The sequence below is a fragment of the Peromyscus eremicus genome, chromosome 9 (assembly GCF_949786415.1).
Source record: "Peromyscus eremicus chromosome 9, PerEre_H2_v1, whole genome shotgun sequence".
Taxonomy (NCBI): domain Eukaryota; kingdom Metazoa; phylum Chordata; class Mammalia; order Rodentia; family Cricetidae; genus Peromyscus; species Peromyscus eremicus.
The window spans coordinates 51786101-51807978 of record NC_081425.1 but is presented as its reverse complement, the minus strand read 5'-3'; the positions used below and the strand labels follow the sequence as shown (position 1 = coordinate 51807978).

The 21878-nt window shown below is 44.9% G+C and overlaps 1 protein-coding gene across 2 annotated transcripts in view; it reads right to left on the bottom strand.

Moving 5' to 3' along the window:
* Piwil2 (piwi like RNA-mediated gene silencing 2) overlaps positions 1–21878 on the bottom strand; it is a 69289-nt gene that overhangs the window by 9503 nt on the left and 37908 nt on the right. For both annotated transcript variants that reach the window (XM_059273364.1, XM_059273363.1), the window contains exons 13-20: positions 20811–20900; positions 18811–18951; positions 16515–16628; positions 15179–15367; positions 13717–13818; positions 12188–12304; positions 10600–10688; positions 8346–8451 (exon numbers count right to left, since the gene is read on the bottom strand). In XM_059273364.1, coding sequence (XP_059129347.1) covers positions 8346–8451; positions 10600–10688; positions 12188–12304; positions 13717–13818; positions 15179–15367; positions 16515–16628; positions 18811–18951; positions 20811–20900 — 948 coding nt within the window. The remainder of the gene's footprint in view (positions 1–8345; positions 8452–10599; positions 10689–12187; positions 12305–13716; positions 13819–15178; positions 15368–16514; positions 16629–18810; positions 18952–20810; positions 20901–21878) is intronic.

Genomic DNA, 21878 nt, shown 5'->3' with positions numbered 1-21878 from the left:
GAATCATATTATTTTGTCAATTGTATGTATGTGTCTATGTGTCGCTGCTTATCTTCCCATGAGACTCACACAGTCCCAATTACCACAGCTTTATGGTGAAGTGTTTTAGTTCTGTAGCATCAGTCTTCAGACTGTCCTTAGGTATTATGGTGGCTAGCCTGTGTCTGAGAATCACTTTGTTGATGTCTACAAAAGAACTTGCTGAGATTCCACATAGACACATTATTTTAGGTGCCCATGGAGGCCAAAGAATTCAGCTCCTGTGGAACTGGAGTTACAGGTAATTATGAGCCACCTGATCCAGGTGCTGGGAACCAAACTTGGGAACTTGTGCTGTGGGATGTCTTTCTGTATGCTGTGATATGTGTGGATCTCATTGGATAACAAATAAAGCTGTTTTGGTCTATGGCAAGAAAGCTTACAGCCAGGTGGGAAATCCAAGCAGAGATACAGAGAGAAAAAGGGTGGAGTTGGGAGAGATGCCAGGTCATCACCAAAGGAGCAACAAGATGCCAGCAGACTGGTAATGCCACAGCCACGTGGCAACATATAGATTAATAGGAATGGGTTAATTTAAGATGAAAGAGCTAGTTAGCAGGAAGCTGAAGCCAGAAGCCATACAGTTTGTAATTAATATAAGCCTCTGAGTAATTATTTTATAAGCAGCTGCGGGACTGCAGGTGAAGAGATTCATCTGGACCTCAGGGCCGGGCAGGACCGGAGAAACATCTGGCTACAAACTTTGGTCCTCTGCAAGGGAAGTGTGGACTCTTAACTACTGAACCATCTCTGCAGCCCGGGTCTTACACTTTAAGCATAGATATGTGAGGTACTGTGAGCTAACTGTTACGCAGTGAAGGCTGTGTCAAGATTATTACTTTGTTGCATGTTTCAGGCCAGCTGTTCCCGCAGCATCTGTTAAAGACTTCAGTCTCCCACTGCCTTGTCTCCATTCCTTTAGCAAAGGTTTTACCACTACACTTGCCCAGTGTATTTCTGGGCTGTTCTTTTCCCTTAACTCGCTGCTTATCTTCCCATGAGACTCACACAGTCCCAATTACCACAGCTTTATGGTGAAGTGTTTTAGTTCTGTAGCATCAGTCTTCAGACTGTCCTTAGGTATTATGGTGGCTAGCCTGTGTCTGAGAATCACTTTGTTGATGTCTACAAAAGAACTTGCTGAGATTCCACTGACTCTGCTGTTATAACTGGGAAGAACTGACACCTCAATTATATCAAGTCTACCAATGAACAAAGAATTCTTTTTATTTCTTCATCAGTTTAATAGTTTCCACATGTGAGTCTTACCATTTTCTTTCTTTCTTTTCTTTTTTTTTTTTTGGAGACAGGGTCTCACTATGTTGCTCTGGCTGTCCTGGAATGTACTATATAGTCCAGGTTAGCCTTGAACTCATAGAGATCTGCCCACCTCTGCCTCCCAAGTGCTGGGATTAGAGGCCACACCTCTAAACACCATAGTCAGATTAAAATTCCAGTCTGTCAGTAGTTACAGTGGAAATCAAATTTTAATACATGAAGCTGTACGGGCACTCAAACCATATTGGAAACACAGTTTCCTATTTTTTAAACATTTTTTAAGATTTACTTTATATGTATGAATATTTTGCCTGCATGTATACATGTTCACCGTGTGTGCTGCCTGGTGCCCACAGAGTTCAAAAGAGGATGTCAGATCCCCTAGAACTGGAGAGAGATGGTTGTAAATCAACATGTGGGTGCTAGGAACTGAACCTGAGTCCTCTGCAAGAGCAACAAGTACTCTTAACCACCGAGACATCTCTCCATCCCCAACAGTTTCCTTTCTTATAGAACTGAACTTCAAACAAAACCACACACATCGCCGGGCAGTGGTGGCGCACGCCTTTAATCCCAGCACTCGGGAGGCAGAGCCAGGCGGATCTCTGTGAGTTCGAGGCCAGCCTGGACTACCAAGTGAGTTCCAGGAAAGGCGCAAAGCTACAGAGAAACCCTGTCTCGAAAAACCAAAAAAAAACAAAAAAAAAACAAAAAAAACCCACACACATCATTGCCATTAAGACAAAGTGAAAACATTTAGGAGAAATAAACCAGCTTCCTTTCTTTATCGCATTAGTTAAGACTTCCAGTATGAAGCTGCAATAAACAGAAACTGGAAGAGCAGGAAGCTACCTTTGTTTGCAGTGATCATGCTTATTGCTGTTTAGCAAGGCTGGTTCAGAAGGGGACTTCAATCTGTGTGATAAAAAATATCTTATCCAGGTGCTCCATGAAAAACCTCTACATTTAGTGGCATCCCACTCACGGGAAACATAAACTGCTGCTTCCCCTCTAAGATGAAGAATAGTAGTAGTTTCCCCACGACTGTCATTACCAAGAACCACAAACTGGGCGGCTCCAAACAACAGACATTTGTTATCTCACGGTTCTGAAAGTTGCAAGATGAAATCAAGATGTGAGTAGTGGGCTGAGGTGTAGCTCAGTTAGGAGAGTGCTGACTTCGCAGCATGAACCCCATGTCCGACCCCAGCACCGCATGGAGTATGTGTGGTGGGACACTCCAAGAATCCCTGACCCTGGGCAGCAGAGGCAAGACAACCAGAAACTCAACATCATCCTTGGCTACACAGTGAGTCTGAGACCAGCCTGGGATACACGAGACCCCTTTTGTTGTTGCTGTTCTAAGACAGGGTTTCTCTCTGTCTGTAGACCTGGCTGACCTCTGACTCCCAAGGGCTAGGTTTAAAGGTGTGCAGGGCCACCAGGCCTGGTTAAGACCCCCTTTTAAGTGTTTATAAAGTGTCAGTAGGGCCACGCTTTCTCTGAAGGCCCAGAGAAGAATCTGGTTGCGACCCCTCAAGCTTCCAGGGCTATAGCCACAACACTGGAACCTCTGTATTGCTTTCAGAGTGGAGTGTGGGGTGGGGCTCCTCTGCGTCTCGGCACTTTCTCACGGAAGTCCCTCTGCACCTGTGTCCAAGTTTCCCTTAGAGCAGCAGGCATAGCTGGATGTGGTGGAGCATATCAGGACTTCTGGATGAGACAAGAGGATTACCATGCAAGGCCAGCCTGGGATATGGGGAGTTTGAGATCAACCTGAGTTACACAGAGAAACCATACTTCCACACCCCACACTCACAGTCACAGAACAGTAGCCTAGGCTGCCCTCAAACTCAAGATCTTCCTGGCTCAACATGCTTGGTGCTGGGATTATGGACATGCCTAGCTCAACATTCATCTTTATCATAATAAAATGTAACATAAGAATGTCTTGTACTTTTTCCTCATAATTCAAAGACTTAACATTGGAATGTTGTTTGCTTCTTCCTAACCATGAGCTGATACGCCACCACTGTCATGGATTCCAGAGTAGACTCCCCACAAACATATCGAATGCGACACTGCGTGATTTTAGATGTTATGTAGTCATTTAAAATTACCCTCATATCTATTACTTTTACTGTTGCTTATTCCTTTAACATTTCTATCTTTTATCTAGAGTGTCTTTTGCCTGTGAACAATGTTGTTTTTAGTAGTTTACTTGGGTGTCAATCTGATGAGGAGGGCATCATCTCCACTTCCCATGTCCCTTCATTACTGGGGTCATTTGAGGTGGACATTAGGTCCAGTGTTGGTGGTCAGTGTCCTTCAGCACTCTGAAGTCACTGCTCTCTACCTTATGGCTGCACTGGTTCTGTTGACAAGTTACCCATTAATCCATTAAGGATATAACCTCTTCTTTGCTCTCCCAATTTATGTCTATTTTTATGCTTGCTCCCAACAAGTTTTGATAATGTGTCTAACTGTATCTCTGCACACATATACATAAACACATACACACTCATGCACATACACATATTTTCGTCTCCTGGGATGTGTTGGACTGTGTGTGTATGTAAGACACACACATACAGAGACAAACAGACAGACAGACACCAAGTCTCATTAGGCTGTACAGGCTAGCCTTGAACTCAGGATCATCCTGCATCTGCCTCCTGAGTGCTGAAATTACAGATGCACCATTGTACCGCCTGCTTACTGGACTTTCTGAATCAATGACATGACAAGCTCTCTGCTACAGGACAGTCTTCTCTGCTGTCTTCTCAGACACTGCTTTGGTCCTTATGTTTTTCTGCTGCCTTGCATATTTTAAAACATACTATTTTAACATTTTAAAATACACATGAAAAAAATACACATGAGGAAGAAAAAGGTAGTGTATGGAGTTAAAATACAAAATACAAGCCAGGTGGTGATGGAACACACCTTTAATCCCAGCACTCGGGAGGCAGAGGCAGGTGGATCTCTGAGTTTGAGGCCAGCCTGGGCTACAGAGCGAGCTCCAGGACAGTCAGGACTACACAGAGAAAACCTGCCTTGAAAACAAAACCAACAAAAAATACATATAGAAATACATATCTGAGGGGCTGGAGAAATGGCTCAAGAGATTAAGAGCATTGGCTGTTCTTCCAAAGGACCCGGGTTCAATTCCCAGCACCCACATGTCAGTTCACAACTGTCTGTAACTCCAGTTCTAGGGGATCTGACACCCTCATACAGATATACATGCAGGTAAAACCCCAGTGTACATTAAATAAATAATTTTTTTTAAAAAGAAAGAACTATCTGTTGGTCTCCCTGTTTTTTAGCTCTTGCATCTCTGTGCTTTAGTCTGATCACTTTCTTCCAACCTTTCTTCAGCTGTATTTAAACCACTGCTGCTACCCATGGCTCTGGACGGCAGCATCTCTGTTCACCCCAGGAAACTTATAAGCTGATATCCTACCCTGCTGAGTCTCAGAATGTGACTGCCTTTTTTTTTTTTTTTTTTTTTTAAGATAATGACATCAACACAGAGGTAAGAATGCATGAAAATTCATTTACAGGACAAAGAAAGACACCAGAAGAAATCAACCTCACTGCCACCTTCACCTCAAAGCTTTCACCTCAGGAACTGGGAGGAAACACATGTAATTCTTCAAGCCCTCCACCCATGGTGCTTTGTTATAGCATCCTTAAAACACTAACACACCTATCTATGGAGTGTGCAATCTTAATAATTGCAGTTTTCACTTCTAGAAATTGTGGATTTCATAGCTCCCAGTTCACTGTCCAAATTCTTAGTGCTTTTTAGAAAATCTCTTTGAAGATACTAAGTTGTTTTTATTTATTCATTCATTTTATTCTTTTTTCTTGACATTGATTTATAGGGGGACAGATGCATGTTACAATTTGTGTGTGTGTGTGTGTGTGTGTGTGTGTGTGTGTGTGTGTGTGTGTGTAGGCAAGCTATAGGAGTAGGTTCTCTTCTACCATACAGGTCCAGGGATCAAGCTCATATGGTCAGGCTTGTGGGCAAGCGCCTTTACCCCCTCATCTGTTTGAGACGAGGGCCTCCCAAACTGTAATCCTCCAGTCTCAGCCTCTGGAGAAGTTGGGGCAACAGAAATGTGTCACCACACACAGGGTATCTGATCAATGAACTCAATCTGTGAGTTACTTAGTTTCTTCTCATTTTCTCTCCTCACACCCTGGGTACTTGCGGGCTGCTCTCTGGGATGATGTCACTTCCTGCCAAGGACCTTAGTATCTGCTTCTGCTAAGGCAGAAGTCACAGGCCACCCCATCCACACTGTGGGATAAAAGGAGTCAGAGTTCACTTATCTCCATTTTTTTTTATTTGCTTTAAGCTTGGTAATATTTAGGATTCGCATCCCAAAGAGTGGGGAATACATATACTCAGGACAAGCACATTGAGGGGCCTCAGCTTTAGTTTTGGCCCTTGGAGCCTTTCTCTAACGCTCAGTAACTTTCTAACCTCTTAGCTGCATGTCCTTGGGGAAGGCACCTAAGAACCCTCACTTCTCTGCATTTCTGTTCTTTTGTTTGCATCTCCACTTCCTTATTTTTCTTCTTTCATTAGCTCTTTAATTAAACTGAAGCATACTGGGCATAATGACTCACATCTATAAATCTAGCCCAGATTAATAGTGATTTCCAGGGTAACTAACCTGAGCTTCAATATAACACCTCAGCTCAAAAAAACAAGAAAACAACAACAAATAAGGAGAATGGCATATGTGTGTTCCTTTTTCAAAACCAAAAGCCAAACATGACGTTCACAATAAGCAAATAACAGATAACGTAGGTTCTGGAGTGATCCCTTTAAAGATCTGGAGTTTTCCCTGGGTACCTGAGTACAGGCACTGACAAACTGGACAACATCACGATCCTGGATCAGTAGATAAAACTGGAAACTTAAGATAACTCAAATGTGACTTCTCATGGCTCTAAGGACCATGATTAACTTACTCCAGTGCTTTCTTTTCCCATCTGCAGCCTTGATCCTGTGGTGACTAAAGATCAGCCATGACCACAGGATGGGGAGAAGAGGCTCACAACACCTGAGGAAATCCCTCAAGTTGGGTTTGGTGGTACACGCTTGTAATCCCTGTACTTAGGCAGCTAAAGCAGGGCAATCACAGACAGAGTACAGCCTGGGCCACACAACAACTCAAAACAGTGCGAACTCTGCCCATTCATTAGCTATTAAGCTATCTGAACAGAGGCATCACAGGCTGCATACAAGTCAGACTACAAACATTACAGAGTTCAATCAATCAAAAGGTCAATTAATCAGCCCACCACACCTATGTATGCATCCCAGTGAACTTCTGGGTAGCAAGGCTCAGGTTATGGTTGGCAGTTCTCCACATGCCTTATCATATCTTGGTGCCAGGAAACAAAGTGCTCAGCTTTCACAGGAGAGAACTACTGACTGTGTTCCCTGTGTAGTACTTCCTGATTCGGATGGTGCACTCCTTCTCCTAACTGACTTTAATCTGTATCTTTTTTCCTAAGACAAACCCCAAACATGGATATAACAGCTTTTATTGAGTTCTGTGTCCCTTCAGTGAATTGTCAAAACTGAGCGAGATTTGGGGAGCCACTCAAACTTCCAACTGGTAGGCCTTCTGAATTGGGATAAGCTTAGGTAAAGTTCATTGTTCAGCCCTAGATTCTTGTATCAACAATGACATTTCTGAATTAACATTTGCTAGAAAAGCATAAGATATGAAAAATAGGACAGACACACATAAAAATCAGGAGACTTCCATCCAGAAAACCAGAAAAGGTAAGCATAAACAGATGAGAGGAAATCACCAAAGAAATGAATAGAAAAAAGCCACTCCCAAGCCGAATATGGTAGCACTTGTGAGGCAGAGGAATGTTGACTTTTATGAGTTCAAGGCCAGCCTGGTCTACATATGGAGTCCCAGGACAGCCAAGGCTACATAGAGAGACCTTGTCTCAAAAACAACAACAACAACAAAACAAAAGCAAACAAAAACAAAAATCCAGTGAGAGGTCTGGGAATATAGCTCAGAAGTAAAGCATTTACTTAGCATGTGCAAGGCCCTGAGTTTGATCCCAAACACCACCAAACAGAGAAGGCTGGGTAATGACAGAAATAACAAACCCAAGTTATCAAGATGAGATGACCAGTAAAGGGGACACAATGAAGGACTCTGGGAGAAGAGCACAAACCAATCATTTCAGCTAAGGGAGGGAAGAGCGAGGAGAAAATAGGAAAGTGGCACAGAGGTCATCTTAGAGTGAGGTCTGCAAGGAAACAGGAGTAAGAAAAGAAAGAACAGAGCTTGGGGATGAATGACCACATCATTTGGATCTTCTTAGACACAGAGTCCCTACTGTCTAACATGTGCAGGACACGGCGGGAATCGAATTCCATAAAGAAACAAGGTGGGGTTTCAGAGAATGACGTCAGTCACATGGAATCCTAAGTTTCCTGTTGTCTACTCCCTGTCCAAAGCCCCACTGGCCCCACTGCCTCCTTTCATGTCCTGGCCAGTGCAAAACTCAGAACCTGGCTTGCTCACTCTTTTAGACCTCATATCAGTTTAATGACAGCAACTCTCCATGGGTAGCTTTCTTTGAAATTATGAGACGTGATTTACAGTGCAGCTTTTGTTCTAAACCAAAATGAAGAGTCAGCAGCTAATGATAGTCATAAACAGTTGAGTAAATTAAATTAGTAAGTCTTAATTGCTGAAGTTTACCTCCAACTCAGCCAGCAAGGGCATGGGAATTCTGTGTGCAGGCACCATGGTCAACCAGGCAGATGTGAACTGACCACACCAGGGTGCAGTGTTGGGCTCTGAAGCTGCTCTACAGCAGACACCTGACACAGGACACTGAGCTCTCTACTGGGTTCCAGTTCTTTCAGAGATTCACCTTTGATTTCCTCCCGCCACACCAGGTTCCTGCTCAAAATTTAATAGGTAGCCCTTAAAACGCAGAAATGTTAGGATTTCTGGTCTCCTCACCTCATAATACTTTTTCAAGGAGCCCACCAGGCAGAGCTTCAGGCTGTCCACAATTTCCTGATGTGGCATCTGGAACACCACCCTCGAATACCATTTGGTGAGTGTGCTAGGCAGGTGCGGGGGTGGGGGAGGGGGAGGGAGAGACAGAGAAGACAGTGAGCAGCCACTCCCACAGGAAAGCCTGTGGGCTGCTGTGCACAAACAAGACTCCTTTGAACCAACTCAACACATCTACCTGCCAAATGCATTTGCGGGGTCAGTACAAGCCTGACTGAGTTCCATGCCCACACCCATGAGGAAGTAGAAGGAATAACTGACCTCACCACAGGGGTGGCTCTGTCGTCCAAACATGTGCCATAGCCCCAATACCACACACACACACTAGTTAATACTAATTATTATTATTAAATAGCATAAAGTGATTGGGAGATACATGTAAGCCATATTCAGAATTTTTTATAAAACTCTCAAAATGTGTATGATTATGGGTATTTCCTACAAAACTGCTTCCAATAGAAAGGGACTTGATAACCACCAGCACAGGATTATTTAAATAGTCAATTCAGTGCAGAGCAGAGATAAAGGGAGTTCCTCATATTGATGGGGAAAATATCCAATACATATTGGATATAAATATGTAAGTAAACTGACAAGTTGAGGGGGTGTGGCTCAGTGGCAGAGCACTTGTCTAGCATGTGTAGAGCCTTGGGTTCCATACCTAGCACTACACACAGATTGAAACTGATGAAGAGTGTGCACGGTAATATCCCATTCCTATAAATAAACACACATATGTGTATTAGCTCACACGTACAGTTACCCTCAGTGTAATATTTTAGAAAAATACATCATCTAGTGATGGGACCTCCTCAGTCTGTGTAAGCTTGCTCTCTGATGTTCATTCCATAAAACTGTATGCTTCACGAACATGCATGAGAGAACATGAAGGTCCATCTGCATCAAACCTTTGGTGAGAGTTAATGAAGGATGAACTTTAGGAACTTTTGCTTTCTAAATTTCTACAGATATGTGCAATGAGAATATCTTATTTTCATAATTATAACAAATAATAAAACCACTTCAGGAGCTGGACAGATGGCTCAGCGTTTAAGAGCACTGGATGCTCTTCCACAGGTCCTGAGTTCAATTCCCAGTAACCAGATGCTCACAACCATCTCTAGTGGGATCTGATTCCCTCTTCTGCTGTCCATGAAGACAAGTCACTCACATACATTAAATAAATTAATTAAAAAAAAAAAAAACTTCACTGGGGCTGAGAAGATGGCTCAGTTGGTAAAGGGCTTGCTGCCCAATCATGAGGACCTAGTTTGAGCCCCAATACTCTTGTAAAAACTGGGCTTGGTGGTATGTACCAGTAATCTCAGAGGTAGGAGGCAAAGAGTGGGCCAGCCAATTTAGCAGAATTGGCAAGCTCCAAGTTCAGTGAGAGAGAGATCCTGTTCCCCAAATGGGGTGGTGGGGATAGAGAGATGGCTCAGCAGCTAAGAGCACTGGCTGCTCTTCTGGAGGAACTGGTTTTGATTCCCAACACACACATGGCAGCTCACAGCTCTAACTCCAGTTCCAGGGGACAAATGCCCTCTTCTGACCTCTTAAGCCTAGTGTGGTGGCCATGTCTTTAATCCCATCACTTGGAGGCAGAGGCAGGCAAATCTCTGTGAGTTTGAGGCCAGCCTGGTCTATAAAGTGAGTTCCAGGACAGTCAGGACTACATAGAGAGACCCTGTCTTTAAAAAGACAACTAATGTTGACCTTTGGCATGAGAAACACACACATACACACACCTTCCACAATGACAATTCCATTTCTTTTTTTTTTTTTTTTTTTTCCGAGACAGAGTTTCTCTGTGTAGTTTTGGTGCCTGTCCTGGATTTTGCTCTGTAGACCAGGCTGGCCTCAAACTCGCAGAGATCCACCTGGTTCTGCCTCCCGAGTGCTGGGATTAAAGGCGTGTGTCACCGCCACCCAGTCGACAATTGCATTTCTAAATAGGCTAGTAACACAAGATGCTGGCAGTCTCTGTCCTTGTTAAGAGCTGCAGAGCACAGGGAGCAGATCCGTGCCTGTAAGTGTGGCAATCCCATTGCAAATACAGATATGAGAGGACAGAAGAAAGAACTTAGTGCTTCCTATACTATGACACAGAGTGCCCAAACTCATCTGACGGATTTATAATAACATCAGGCATCAAAAGGAGGTAGTCAACAGTAATATAACTGTGACTATTACTTACAGATTTATGCTGGCAACAAAGCCAACCACAGAGCGCATGCCTCTGCTGGGGTCATGGTATACATCCATCCCGATCACCATTAACTGTTTCTAGGTTGAAAAACAAAAACACAAAAGCAAAAGTTCAGACCCAAGCAATCCATTGTTCTATCTTTATTATCTCAACTTCAAAGCAACCTCCCTTAAAATTTACATATGAAAACAAGTTCTATTCCCATGGGGTCTTCATTTATCATGGTATCTCTTTCCTTGCATGGGAATAGGAAGAAGCAGAGTGCTAGAGCTGTCCCCAGAAATCCACAAAGATACCTCCACAACAGACTACTGGCAATGGTCGAGAGAGTGCCTGAGCTGACCTACTCTGGTGATCGGATGGCTGAACACCCTAACTGTCATGATAGAACTCTCATCCAGTGAATGATGAAAGCAGATGCAGAGATCCACAGCCAGGCCCCAGGCAGAGCTCCAGGAGTCCAATCGACAGAGAGAGTAGGGATCATATGAGCAAGAGCTATCAAGACCATGATTGGAAATAGCACAGGGACAACTAGCCAAACTAGCGAAAACACATGAACTGTGAACCAACGGCTGAGGAGCCCCTTGGAACTGGACCAGGCCCTCTGGATAAGTGGGACAGTTGATTAGCTTGAACTGTTTGGGAGGCCCCCAGGCAGTGGAACCGGGGCCTGTCCTTGGTGCATGGGCTGGCTTTTTGGAACCTAGGACCTAAGCTGAGATACTTTTCTCAGCCTTGGTGTAGGGAGGAGGGGACTGGACCTGCCTTGGCTGAGTCTACCAGGCTGGGCTGACTCCCCAGGGGAGACCTTGCCTTGGAGGAAATGGGAATGGAGGGCGGATTGGGGGAAGGCTGGGGGGTGAGAGGAGGGAGGACAGGGGAATCCTTGGCTGATATGTGAAATTAAGTTAATTATAAAATAAAAGTATTTTTTAAAAAAAGAAAACAAAGCCGGGCGGTGGTGGCGCACGCCTTTAATCCCAGCACTCGGGAGGCAGAGCCAGGCGGATCTCTGTGAGTTCGAGGCCAGCCTGGACTACCAAGTGAGTCCCAGGAAAGGCGCAAAGCTACACAGAGAAACCCTGTCTCGAAAAACCAAAAAAAAAAAAAAAAAAAAAGAAAACAAGTTCTATAAAAGAAACAGAAAGACTGCAAACAACTTGACGTTTTCTAAACACAATAAACCCGTCAGATCTAGACCAGGTCAGCAAGTATTTTCTATGAAGAACAAATGAGTAAATCTTCAGGCTCTGTGAGCTGAGCATCTCCCTAGGAACCTGGTAACTCTGCCTTTTGAGGGCCACAGTGGTTAACGGATGCAACCGATGCTGTGTTCCAGTCAACATGTACTTAAAATACTGAGAACCCAAAGAAGAAAATCTTCAAGTGTCAGAAAACGTTGGCCGTCACTTTTTCACCACTTGAAGATGTCAAGTACATGCTTAGCTCATGGTCTGTCTAGTAATATGCAGCAGCCAGCTGGACCCCAATCCACACTGAGAACAGAAGGATGACAAGAGGGGAGGATGGGAAAGGGCCAGGCACAGAAAAGACACATTTCAACATCACTCACCAGTGGAATATCCACTCCCCAGAGCTCACCACCCAGTTTACAGTTCATCTGCAATAGAATTTTCTGAGCCACACTCCGAAGCCTGGTGGGTTGACCGATGGTTCGGACATTGATGACCTATAGTGACAGGACCAGAACATCAATCTCTCAGGAGATGTTAACAGTTCTAAAGCACTAGCATCTCTTGGCTCCATGCCCTCCCTACCTGTCCCTCCCAACAAGGAATCCCAAAGCAGAGGATGCCCAACTCCCTCCCATGCAATGGTGCAGTGTCTGTGTACAGCCGCCCCACACCCTCCTGGTGCAGTGTCTGTGTACAGCCGCCCCACACCCTCCTGGTGCAGTGTCTGTGTACAGCCGCCCCACACCCTCCTGGTGCAGTGTCTGTGTACAGCCGCCCCACACCCTCCTGGTGCAGTGTCTGTGTACAGCCGCCCCACACCCTCCTGGTGCAGTGTCTGTGTACAGCCGCCCCACACCCTCCTGGTGCAGTGTCTGTGTACAGCCGCCCCACACCCTCCTGGTGCAGTGTCTGTGTACAGCCGCCCCACACCCTCCTGGTGCAGTGTCTGTGTACAGCCGCCCCACACCCTCCTGGTGCAGTGTCTGTGTACAGCCGCCCCACACCCTCCTGGTGCAGTGTCTGTGTACAGCCGCCCCACACCCTCCTGGTGCAGTGTCTGTGTACAGCCGCCCCACACCCTCCTGGTGCAGTGTCTGTGTACAGCCACCCCACACCCTCCTGGTGCAGTGTCTGTGTATAGCTGCTCCATACCCTCCTCTACATCCAGATCACCATTATTTTTAGGACTGACTGTAATCACTATGTAAATAGCTGTTATCCTGTATTGTTTAGGGAATAAGCATAAGGGTTTCCCTTTTGAGTCTGATGAGCTCAGTAGAGGTCTAATCTTCTTTTAGAATGTTTTAAACTGTGTTTGATGAATCAGCTCATGCAAATCCACAGACAGGCCAGGCATGGTGGCATGCTTGTAATTCCGGCACTTTATGTCTGTGTTGGGGTTGGGTGATGTAGAGGCAGGAGGGATAGGAATTCAAAGTCATCTTTGTGCACACAGGGAGTATGAAGCTAGTCTGGGTTACATGAGGCTGTCTCAAAAGACCACAAATACTGAGGGCTGAGCATACTATATTTAGAAAACTTGAATTATCATATGTCTGTAAATAATTCTATTTCTAGGGTCACTAGGCATATATGTGCATAACACACACATGAACATTCAAAATTTTTCATCTTATTCAGAGTGTTATTTTTATAGCTCCTTTTGGAAAAATATCTTCCCTTCTCAGAGTGAAGCCCACACATCCAGGCGTGGTCATGGGGAAGCACCCAGGGATTGTGAGAAGCACAAAGAGCTCTCCCAAGAGCCACCTGTTGCCGCTGGCTCCTCCTGATCAGAACCTCGCAGCATAAGGCTCTCCCCATCCTGGTCTCTAATGCTATTTCAGCTTCCGGAGCTTTAGAGGCCCTGAGCTGGGACTCAACCATTTCCTCCACCTCCACTCACCTGGGAGGGCACTGGGGACTGCACACAGCACAGCTTCTTGATGGCCCCATAGAGATCATCACGTGTGCCCATGATGATGCAAACGACCATTTGTATCTTCCCCTAGAGGACAGAAGCATACACTGCCAGACTCTGATCACTCTGGGGACTTTCATGGGACACAGATATGGTAGACATAGAACTGAAAAACAGATGGTGGGCATTTCAACCAGAAACGTCCTCTGAATCTGAACTAGCATTTGGCTCAGAGCTGCTGTTCAAGGACAGGTAATACACTCCTAACATCTACAGCTGGCAACGACTACTACTGTTTATTTACTAGGCGGCTTCAGATTCTAGATAAGGACCAGGCTTGGAAGTACAGTAGAGTTCTAGGAGTACTCCTCTAACTTCTCCCAATGACGTTCCTGTGCTCTTCAGCCAACTCAGCAACGTGTCAGACCACAGACTCCAGCGAGGAAGCACGGCACGTAGCACCACACGGAAGTGTGCAGGGTCAAGTCCACAATAGCTCATCCTCACCTTCCGTCTAGGGAGAACAGACACTGCCAGCACCACCCCTGGCAGGAGCCTCTATCTCCAGGACTCTTAGCCAGTGTCAAAACAGAGGACCTTCCAAGACTGGGTATCAAACAGAATACCACAATGCTAAGAGTCTCCAACTCTAGGACTGATCTTCCCAGAACAATCAACTCACCAGACTCTTGGGCTCATGGGATAATTATTGCCAACAACTTTTCTTCTCCCTCCATCCTCTCTTTTGTCTTCTTCCTCTGCTTACAAAGGGCTAGAGACATGGCTGGGTGGTTAAGAGCACTTGCTGCTCTTGCAGAGGACCTGGGTTCAAGCTCATAATAGTCTGTTCCAGGGGACCTGGTACCCCTTTTTTGGCACCTCAGGTGCCAGGCACACACATTGTGAACAGATATACATGCATGCAAGACAATCATACACACAAAATTAAAAAAAAATATTTTTATTTACAAAGAGATAAGAAGGTAGAGTCTGGAAACTGGGACGAGAGTGCAGAGACCCAGTGTTCTGATCAGTTATCAGGATCAGTTAATGTGTCTACGGTCAAGTTCACCACTAGGGCAATTTGCATTCTGGCCCAGACCATTCTGTTACAACTCAGAACTTAATCCAGAAGACAATACTTGGCCCAAGTAGTTGGTTCCTGAGCACAGCATGTTCTACAGATAATGAACTAAGCCAGCTGTTCTTTCAGCCAATTTCATAAGGAAATGGCCAGAGAGAGAGCACACAGGAGCACATGAAAGCCAACACAGAATGAGAAATGAAAATAACCAAAGAACATGAAGAATAGAATTTCATATGAAAATGAGGAGGACATGGGCCCCAGGGCACCACTAACAGACTGACAATCCAGATAATTTAAGATTAAGCACCCAAGTACTTTCAGAGATCTTGTAAGTTTACTCCAATGAAGTTACTTTATTACCTCAACTCCCAGGAGGGACTGAATGGTCCTGACGTAGGTCTCTATTCGGTCATCCTTCAGTTCAACCCAGGCTGGGGGGCTTATGCGGATGCCAATGGGGCCAGCTATCTTCTCCAACATGTTAACCAGTTCTCTGGCCTGGTCCATTGCTCTCTTTGGGTAAAAAAGTGCCCAGAAATGGATGGGAATCTAGGAATAATCACATGGTGTATTCAGACTGTGGAGATTTTACTATAGAGAATAAATGACTTTGTACTCCCTCTGCTTGAGTCCCTCTGCCTTATATAATTCCTATCATTTTCACAGACTTATAAACTTGGACAGTCTTATAATGGAATACTATACAACAATGAAAATGAAGATCTACTAACACACCCAACGATATGAATGAAACTCATAAACACAAGGTTAAAGAAAGCAGTCAGGCATAAAAGACTGTTCACTCTCTGAAATATATATATAAAAAACTACAGGCAAAAGAATATATACTCTTGCCAGTTCAAGATAGTTGTTATTCCCAGGGAATGGGGGTGGGAATAATCAGGAAATACAGTGAGGGGTTGAGTGTACCTATCAATTTCTGTTTCTTAGCCTTTGGTGTTGGTTATAGAAAGTCTATCTAACTTGTAAAAATCAAATTATATACTTCTAAGTGTGCTTTTTCTTTAACTATGCTGTATTTCTTTCTTTCTTCTTCTTTTTCTCCCCCCGCCCCATTTTTTTTTGTTTGTTTTTTGAGACAGGGTTTTTCTGTGGAGCCCTAGCTGTCCTGGAACTCACTCTGTGGACCAGGCTGGGCTCGAACTCAAGAGATCCTCCTGCCTCTGCCTTTCAAGTGCTGGGACCTTATAAGGGTGTGAACTACCACCACCCAGCAACTATGCTGTATTTCACTAAAAGCTTTAAAAGTTGTTATTTTCCATACATGACCACAAAGACCAAGTTGGTCGAAAACATCCAGAAATAACTGTCTACTATTTTATACTTTGAGGCAAATAACTAACATCTAGTTGTCTCTTAGGGGAGCCCTGTTTTCATTTGACTTCTTTCATGGATAAAAATAAGCCTGGGGATTCCCAGGGTCAAAGAGGAAGGGAGAAAAAAAAAAGAAGAGCAGGTGATGGGCTGACACCAGACGAATCACCATGGTAACGTATTTCCTTCTCTTCAGCCTGTGGTCAGACAGGGCTTCCCTCCAGTACTGTGCAGCTAGAAGGCCTTGCTCAGAAGTCACTCAGTGGAATTCAGATGGTACATCCTCTCAAAGAAGATACCGAATCACCCATTTCCACACTCTGGGGAACACTGATTCTCCAGCACTTCAGGAATCACTCACAGTCAGGATGGAAGCATCTCTGGTCACTTCTTTAACCCAGTTCAGGTCCTCAGACGTGACAAATGAAGTATTCCTTAAGTTAATCCTCTCCATTGGCAGAAGACGCCCTTCAATCTACACAGAAAACAGAGTGCCTCTGACATGGAACCAGCTACAGACTCTTCCAGAAAACGCTGGCACTACTGCCTCTGAAGCCTGCTCAGCTCACACGTGACCTACCACAGCCCACCCCTTTCCTTCTCTTTTATAGGTACTCTTGCTGGCCTCCAACTTGCCACTCGGTAGAGTAGAGAGTCAATGCCAGAATGGCTGTCACCAGAGCCCGAGGCTTCTACCACATGGCCTCAAGACTGCCCAAAACTAGGTCGGCAGGTTTGGGAGGAAGTGCCTTTACCTGCTGACATCCCTCCCATCATTTCCTGATAAGATGTTTTTGTCTGTATAATGTAACATGTGTGCAATTGTGTGTGTGTGTGTGTGTGTGTGTGTGTGTGTGTGTGTGTGTGTTGTGTGTAGGCCAGGGGTTCACAGCCGGTGTTTATCTCTATTGCTCTCTGCCTTATTTTGACACAGCTTGTCTCCCAGAGCTCAGACTATCTAGACTGGCTGGTCAGTGAGCACTGGGAATTTGCCTTACTGTACACAGTCCCCACCTGGTGTGAAGTGGTGCAGATACACAGCACCAGGCACATCTCTTTATGTGGTGCTAGGGACTGAGGAATTGAACTCAGGTCCTCATGCTTAATGGTATGGTAACCTAAGTTTGATCCCCAGGACCCACGTGGTGGAAGGAAAGAACCCACTCCTGTAAGCTGTCTCTGACCTCCACATGCATGCTGTGGCACACTCCTGTGTACATACATACACACAATAAATAAAATGTAACAACAACAAAAAAAACCCTTTTTTTTTGTTTTTTGAAGACAGGGTTTCTCTCTGTGTAGCCTGGCTGTCCTGGAACTCACTTTGTAGACCAGGCTGGCCTTGAACTCACAGAGCTCTACCTGCCTCTGCCTCCCTAGTGCTAGGATTAAAGTTGTGCATCACTACCACCCAGCCAAAATTAAAAAAAAAACAAAAACAAAAACAAACAAACAAACAAAAAAAACAGAGAAAAAGAAAGGCACAGAACTCTAAGAATCATTTAGTTTAGAGTTCAATCTCCAGCACCACAGAAAAATGCCTAAAAAATTAAACTAGGGCTAGCAAGGGCTCAGCAGGGAAAGGTACTCTTCTGACTGAGCTTGATCCCCAAACCACACAAGGTAGAAAGAACTGATCCTGCACGATGTCCTCTGACCTCCACACATGCACTGTGGCTGTCACACACACACACACACACACACACACACACACACACACGCGCACACACACACACGCACACAATAGGTAGATAGACTGATAGACATGAAACAAAAATGTTAATTAAAATAATGTAAGCTGGGCGGTGGTGGTTCAAGCCTTTAATCCCAGCACTTGGGAGGCAGAGGCAGGTGGATCTCTGTGAGTTCAAGGCCAGCCTGGTCTACAAAGTGAGTTCCAGAACAACCAGGACTACACAGAGAAACACTGTCTGGGAAAAAAAAAAAAAGAATAAATAATGTAAAAATAATGTTAAAAATAATCTGGCAGCTGGAGCTTGGTGGTACATGCTTTTAATCCCAGCACTCCAGAGATATAGGCAGGTGGATCTCAGTGAGTTAGGGGCCAGCCTGATCTATACAGCAAGTTCCAGGTCAACCAGGACTACACAATGAGATCCTGTCCCAAAATAAACAAACAAATCTGTGTTGGAAAATTAAAATAAGGACAGTTGTAAATTAATGCTTTGCTTGCTTGCTTCCTATTTGATCAGAAATTTGTAGCTCTGATCTTTGGGAAATACAGAAGAAAAGTCTGCAAATGAAGCTAGCAGGGGAAATTCAGATACTATGACTGACATGGGAAAAAAAGTGTAAGAATAAAACCAAGGGGCTGGAGAGATGGCTCAGTGGCTGCTCTTCCAGAGGATCTGGGTTCTGTTCCCAGCACTCACATGGTGAGAACTTACAACCATCTGTAATTCCAGCCATCTTCTGGCCTCTGCAAGCACCAGGCAAGAATGTAATGCACATTCATAAATGCAGACAAAACATATACATAAAATAAACAAAATACAAATAAACAAAAAACAAAACAAAATGAAATGAAGAGCAATGCAAAAACCTCACAGCTGGAGACAAGGGAGGATACCCCCTTGCCTCACAACTCCAGGCCCCTGGTTCGGGCGGATGCCACTCATGCACCTCTGGCTTACCTTGTGGACATCTTTTTGCAGACTGAGCCCCCAGCGGGTCAGCTCATTGTTGGCTGTATCATTTTGTGAAATTCTCTGCAGCAGGCATTCCAAAGCAGTGTGGTGCTGTTTAGGGCTCAGGTTAATCTGCTGAGTCAAGTCCTAGACAGAATTAAAAAGTAAGATAGCAAGTTCTAAGCATTACTCCCTCTAGCAGGCAGCTAATGAAGCCCAGTGGTATGAAATCTCATCAGTAGTGAGCAATCTCATGAAATTAGTGGAAAACGTCAAATATAGCCAAGGACTTTTGTACATACTTCTAAGGAATGTGAACGAGACACATGGAGAAAATTTAATAACAAAATTAACAACCTTCAGAAGCCCCTGACTGTCTCTCTTGCTGGGCTCATGCCTTTAATCCCAGCACCTGAAAGCAGAGGTAGGCGGATCTTGGGGAGTCCAAGGCCAGCCAGGGATGCATAGTGTGACCTTGTCTCAAAATAATTTTTTTTTAAAGTTACTGACTCTGCTCCATGACATCTGATTTCTTTCTTTTCTTTTTTTTTTTTTTTTTTTTTTCTTTCCGGAGCTGAGGACCAAACCCAGGGCCTTGCGCTTGCTAGGCAAGTGCTCTACCACTGAGCTAAATCCCCAACCCCGACATCTGATTTCTTTTGCAAGGCATCTTATGAATTTAAAACTCCTAAGAGAGTCTATGAACAGGAATGAAGGAGGCTTAATTACATCTATTTAAAATCTGGGGAAGAAGTCGGGGGAGGGCCATACGTTTATGCTAGGGCCAAACACAACAGGACAGTAAACCACATCCTGTATTAGAAAGTCAGCACCACCATAAGGCCCCCACCTCATCCCCCAAAAAACTTGCCCCAGTATTGCCACATTATAGGTGCTTTGAGGGGTAGTTAACAGGTGTGTATGAGGAACAGGAATAGTTAACAGGTGTGTATGAGGAACAGGGGTAGTTAGCAGGTGTGTATGAGGAATAGGGGTAGTTAGCAGGTGTGTATGAGGAATAGGGGTAGTTAGCAGGTGTATATGAGGAATAGGGGTAGTTAGCAGGTGTGTATGAGGAATAGGGGTAGTTAGCAGGTGTATATGAGGAATAGGGGTAGTTAGCAGTGTGTATTAGGAATGGGGTAGTTAACAGGTGTGTATGAGGAACGGGATAGTTAACGGGTGTGTATGAGGAACAGGGATAGTTAGCAGGTGTGTATGAGGAAACTGGATCAAGTAAGAGTTCTCTGTGCTTCTGAGACTCATGAACCATACAGCTGCTGTTCAGAGCCTCTAGGGTTGTAGAGATATCACAGATCATAAAGTCATTAGGTGGTTGGGTGTTGCTGAGAGGGAGCTTTGACCTGCACAGTAGGAGCTGCAGGTAACATGAAAGAAATCTCTCACAGGCCTTCTGCTTCCTCAGGCTCTCTGTAAGGCTACTCAAAATCTTACAAATCTGTGGGTGTAGACAGACCAGAAAGCAGGGTGCAGAGGGCAGCTAAAGCACAGAGCACCCCGTGGAGGGCAGCAGTGAAGGTCTGGCTACACACGGCCGGGAGTGGCTGAGGAGCCGAGCTGATGCTCCCAGGCCTCAGCTTCACTTTGCATCTCCCTAGTCACTGGCTTTTGCTTCCTTCTCTTCACATAAACTGATGGTTTAGAGAAACACTACAGTAATCTGGTGTTCTCAAGGAGTCTCATTACAGTTATATAACCAGTTAACGTCATCAGCTGACTGGGGTCGGGGGGAGGCCAGGGCTGTTCCTTTTCACTTAGATCCAGTGTCTGCACTGTTCGAAAGAACTCCAAAGCTCATTTTCAGTGGTAAAGTATGTGGCTGAGATTCTACAGAAAGGAAAGGGGAGAAGAGAAGAAGCGCTTACCCAGGGAGTCATAGCTAGAACCTGACCTATTTCTAGCTGAGGCTACTATCCCAAAGGTGGCTACTCAAAGCAGGCATCTCCCCCCAAAGAGCAGGCATCCCCAAACAGTGAAAGTCCGACCTTCATGGCCCTGAAGTCCTTCTTCATCTTCTCAGGGATCCCCGTCATGAAGGAGAGCTCAGGCAACAGCAGGATCTCACCCTTCAGCAGCTTAGACAAGAAAACAGGAAAGCGAGAGACAGAGATGGCATCCGGGCCCACTCGAGGTGGGTGCAGGTCTGCACTAACAAACCCACCACTGAGGAACGTCTACAGAATCCCAGGAAGAGGAGAAGAGGACAAGGGACAGTGCATGTGTTCGCCCCTGCATGTCCTCTGTCATGATACAGCTGCTGCTGTGCTAGGTTAATGGGGGCGGGAAGGGACTGTCACAGAAGAGGGAGAACATTTAAAAAACAAGTTTTGGCCCTATTGAGCCTCAACACAATGGCAAGATGACCCATCAAGCTCAATGTTTCCTGCTCTGGGGATCCTCAGCAGAAGACGGGGGGCTAAAGAGAAGGCTCACCAGTTAAAAACACTTGTTGCTTCTGCAGAGGAATGGAGTTTGGGTCCCAGAATCCGTACACTGTCTCACAACCATCTGAAACTCCAGTCTCAGGAGCTCAGACACCTTCTCTGACCTTAGTGGGCATCAGGCATGCACATGGTGCAGAGACACATAGGCAGGCAAAACATCCACACACATAAAATAAAAAAATTGAAATGTTTTCTAATTTAAAAAAAAAGATTAAGAACTGTGTCAAGGCAATTCTCTGGGCCATTCTGTTAAAATAAATGTCACACATTCCCTTTTGAATCTACAGATTTGCATCCTTTTTTTAAAGAGTCATTTTTACTGTTTTAATTATGTGTATGTATGTGGTGGGGTATACACACATGAATGCAAGTGCCTAGAGGTCAAAGGTGTCAGATCTCCTGGAGCTGGGGTTACAGGCAGTTGTAAGCTGCCTGATGTGGGTACTGGGAATTGAACTCAGGTTCTCAAGAAGAGCACTTTGTGCTCTTAATCACTGAGTCATCTCCCCAACCCCCATAAACTCAACATTTTTTTTTTGAGGCAGGGTCTCACTACAGAGCTCTGGCTGTCCTGGAACTAACTATGTAGACCAGGCTGGCCTTGAATTC